Genomic DNA, 3,671 nt, shown 5'->3' with positions numbered 1-3,671 from the left:
TTCTCACGCAATCAAGAATCTGAAGGGAAGGGCCAGCCTCCGTCAAAGCTTCATTTGCGTTTTCCCTGGCGGTGGCACCACTTCCTCGAGCCTCCCCGACAAGCGGCACAGTTAGATAGAAACTCGAATATTGAAATTAACCCCATTGTGAAGGAGTACGTTTTGTTTTTTGTTTTTTAAAGAAAAATTTGAAAAAAAGAAGGGGGAAAAAAATTCATATTGCAAGAAGTCAGTATTTTTTTTCGAAGTAAAGAAAGTCTGCTTTTTAGTGAAACCGTCACATTTGTTTTTAGAAAAGAATGATATTGTTCCAAGTGTCAAAGTGTATTTTCAAGTCAGCCAACGTACTACAGCTCTGGGTCCCCTTTGGCTTTGACATCTTTACTTTAGACAGTGTCAACCTTTTGTGCCTTGATAATGGCGGATCTTCACTCAGTCTGACCTTCCAAGTCATGGGCAAAGGAACTTGGTCTCGGGGGTGATATGAAAATGAAATGGTCCCACTGTTACATCACAGTGGGGCAAATTTGAGAAGGGCTTGTCAAGACAACGGAAGGCTCAAACTTGTCTGTTACCTGACGAATTTAACTTTGAATTAAAAAAAAGTCAACAAGATTTGAGAGTTTGCAAACTCCAATCACATTTAACTCAGGTGTGGCCGATTCCTTTAGGGACGTGCGCAAGTTCAAGGAGACCAGGAAACACTTTGAGCGTGTGCGTGAGGACGTGGAGATCGCGCAGGTGAAGAATGCGCAGGCGCCCAGGACCAAAGCTCACGAGGTGGAGGAAGCCACTTGCGCCCTCAGCGTCGCCCGAAAGTGCTTCCGTCACCTGGCCTTGGACTACGTTCTGCAGGTGGGGAGATGAGCATCTCTTTCTTTCGTCTTTAAAGTTGGTTTCCAAAGGGAGGCGGCTGTGCGTGCCGGATCAACGGCTATCGGTCACCGGACCCAAAAATCCTCAACTATTTGCCCCTCACGTATTGATCAGAAAGCTGATGAAATGAACGAGACTATACAAACCAAATGGAATTGCGTTTTGAACGCGTTTTTAAAAAAAACGTAGGAATTTAAAAGCGGCCCTTCCATTCTCCAACGAAAAAGTTTGTCCACCCCCGATCTAGGTCAAAGTCGCCTGCGTCTCTGAAAATGCTGATCGTGTGGATGCCGTGTCTTTCTTCTCCCTGCAGATCAATGTCTTCCAGGCCAAGAAGAAATTTGAGATCCTGGATGCGGTGAGTCTTGTTTCAATTCCACACAGACATGAGCGTGGATAAATAAATACACGTAGACGCTAACGTGTGGCTGCCCCTTCCAGATGCTGTCCTTCATGCGCGCCCAGTACTCCTTGTTCCAACAGGGCTACAGGCGCCTGGAAGAGGCGGACCCCTACATGAAGAAATTGGCAGCCGAGGTGAGCGAAGCATCCTGACTGTCTTGATCAAAACGAGGGCTTGATATTCGGCCCGTTTGATGAAGCGCTACCCCCACCCGGTGAAAATACCGTATTTACGCGACCAAAACGGTGCACTTCAAAGTCTTCCTTTTTTCTCCAAAATGGACGGGGCGCACCGCCGAATAAAGCGAGTCGCTTTGTACGAACACCAAGTGGCCGCTGCGCTTGGAAGTGGGACAAAGTGTGAGAAGGTTATGACAGACATGGAGAATTTTGCTCTTCGCCTGCAAAATCTGTGAATGCTGTTGTGTGACTTTGATGAGCGTGTGTGCATGCTGGCGTATTTTTGGAAGCTCGCCTCCGTTTTACCATGCCTGCGTCCGTGAATGCTGTTGTGTGACTTTGATGAGCGTGTGTGTATGCTGGCGTATTTTTGGAAGCTAGCCTCCGTTTTACCATGCCTGTGTCTTATAACGCAACCCCCCTACAGAATTTATTTTGGCATTTCCTTGAGCGTAGCTCCAACAGAACGATCAGATGTCAGTAAAATGTAGGAGACTGGACTGTCTCAGAAGTGTTTTATTATTCATTCCCTTGTTGTGTACTGTATTCACAAACGAGCAAATCACAAAATAAATTCTGTAGGGGGGCTATAGAATTTATTTTGTGATTTTCTCGCTTGATTTCCTGTTTTGATGCATTATTTTCAATTTTCGTAGTTTCATTGAAGGAATGGTAAATTTTACGTTTTTCGGAGTCGGACATTGAACGCCTCTCGAGTCAAGCGGAAGAAGAGAAGGCACGGAGGCGGACAAAAACGTACCTGTATTTGTTGAGACTGTGAAAACCATTAATAAAGTGTGCGTTTAAAAAAAAAAAAAAAAACACCACAGCTCACCTTTTTGCGGAGCCACAACAAAAACGTATTTAATAAAGCAGCGACACAGTTCACTGAACCAACAGCAAGTTAGAACATTGTAAGCATGTCTCCAGCAAGGAGCCATCTTGGGGGGGGGTCGACATGTTACCGTAATGGCCATACACAAGGGGTAACGGATTTAAAGGTGCGCAGTGAGCTTTTAAGAAAATTGACTTTTCGGTGCGCCTTATAGTGCAGAAAATACGGTAATTACAATGCAAAGTCAGATTTCAGTCGGGGGGGAAAAAATGTGGAGTATTATTTTAAGGCCATATCGCCGAGGCATCTTGAGTCAGTTTATCTGGCCGGGCTTTTTATTTTTCTTTTTTCTCTCCCAACACCGAGTCAGTTGTGGTTGAATTTTGGCCACATGCGGTCGCGTCGGGACGCCATTGTGGCCGCAGGTTTCTTTCCGCTAACCCCGCTGCGGTTACTTCTGCGGGACAAGCGTCAATTCGTGATGATTTTCAAGCTCGGGTCACTTGAAAGTCACCTTCCGCCTATTTTTAAAAGCGGCTTTGACTGTTGGCTCGGACCCCATAGGGAATGTCGTCTTGATTCTTCGCAGAGCCGACGATGGAGGCCCACAGTTGACCAAAGGTCCGGCCTTTTCCGGCATGTCCTTCCCTCCTCCACCCTACCCGCCCGGATGACCTATTTAGCGGGAATGCTGCAGGAATCTCTGAGCGGGTGCTCCCCGTGTGAAATGGAAGCCTCTTGGATTGCAAGCATCCAAGAAAAGGCGCCGTTATTGTGTGTGGGGGGGGGGGGCATTCCTCCTCCATTCATTGCTGCCAACTGACATTCATGTGCATGTGAAAGTGCACTCCATTGCTCTCTTTTGGTCAACGAGTACCTTTCGTGGGATTTGCTTTGGAAGCAGGAGATGGCAAATTTTGTTCAGGTTCATTTGAAATATTATCAAGAATAAATATGGCCGGGAGATTGGCCTTCAAATCTTTTTTTTTTTTGCAGCCCTAATAAAAAAATTCTACCTCACTGACAGATCAAATACACAATAAGGATGTCATTCAAAGTTTAGCTCCCCCCCACGCCTCAACGGGTTAGCTTGATAGTTTTTCAACAGGCCTTGGAGCTCATTTCTCTCCGAAGCACGAACCCGATTCAACCTCCATGGAAATAGTACAGCCGAACCTATTTTCAACAGGCCTTGGAGCCCATTTCTCTCCGAAGCACGAACCCGATTCAACCTCCATGGAAATAGTACAGCCGAACCTATTTTCAACATACCCTGTTTACATTTGCACCGCAATAACGTTAACATTTTTTACATTCATGAAATGTCTGAAAGGCGGACACACCATTAACATAATTTTTGTCTGTTCTGCCTTTTTTT

General features: G+C 45.8%; 1 protein-coding gene across 1 annotated transcript in view; it reads left to right on the top strand.

The window, feature by feature from the left end:
- The window catches only part of LOC109510350 (arf-GAP with coiled-coil, ANK repeat and PH domain-containing protein 3-like), a 40,810-nt gene that overhangs the window by 16,648 nt on the left and 20,491 nt on the right, over window positions 1-3,671 (top strand). The window contains 3 exon segments of the mRNA XM_019860598.1: window positions 607-855; window positions 1,190-1,234; window positions 1,318-1,428. Of these exon segments, the coding sequence (XP_019716157.1) occupies window positions 607-855; window positions 1,190-1,234; window positions 1,318-1,428 (405 nt within the window).

Source organism: Hippocampus comes, unplaced genomic scaffold (assembly GCF_001891065.2).
Source record: "Hippocampus comes isolate QL1 unplaced genomic scaffold, H_comes_QL1_v1.1 scaffold56, whole genome shotgun sequence".
Taxonomy (NCBI): domain Eukaryota; kingdom Metazoa; phylum Chordata; class Actinopteri; order Syngnathiformes; family Syngnathidae; genus Hippocampus; species Hippocampus comes.
The sequence above is the reverse complement of the archived record's forward strand: the minus strand, read 5'-3'. Positions and strand labels throughout refer to the sequence as shown.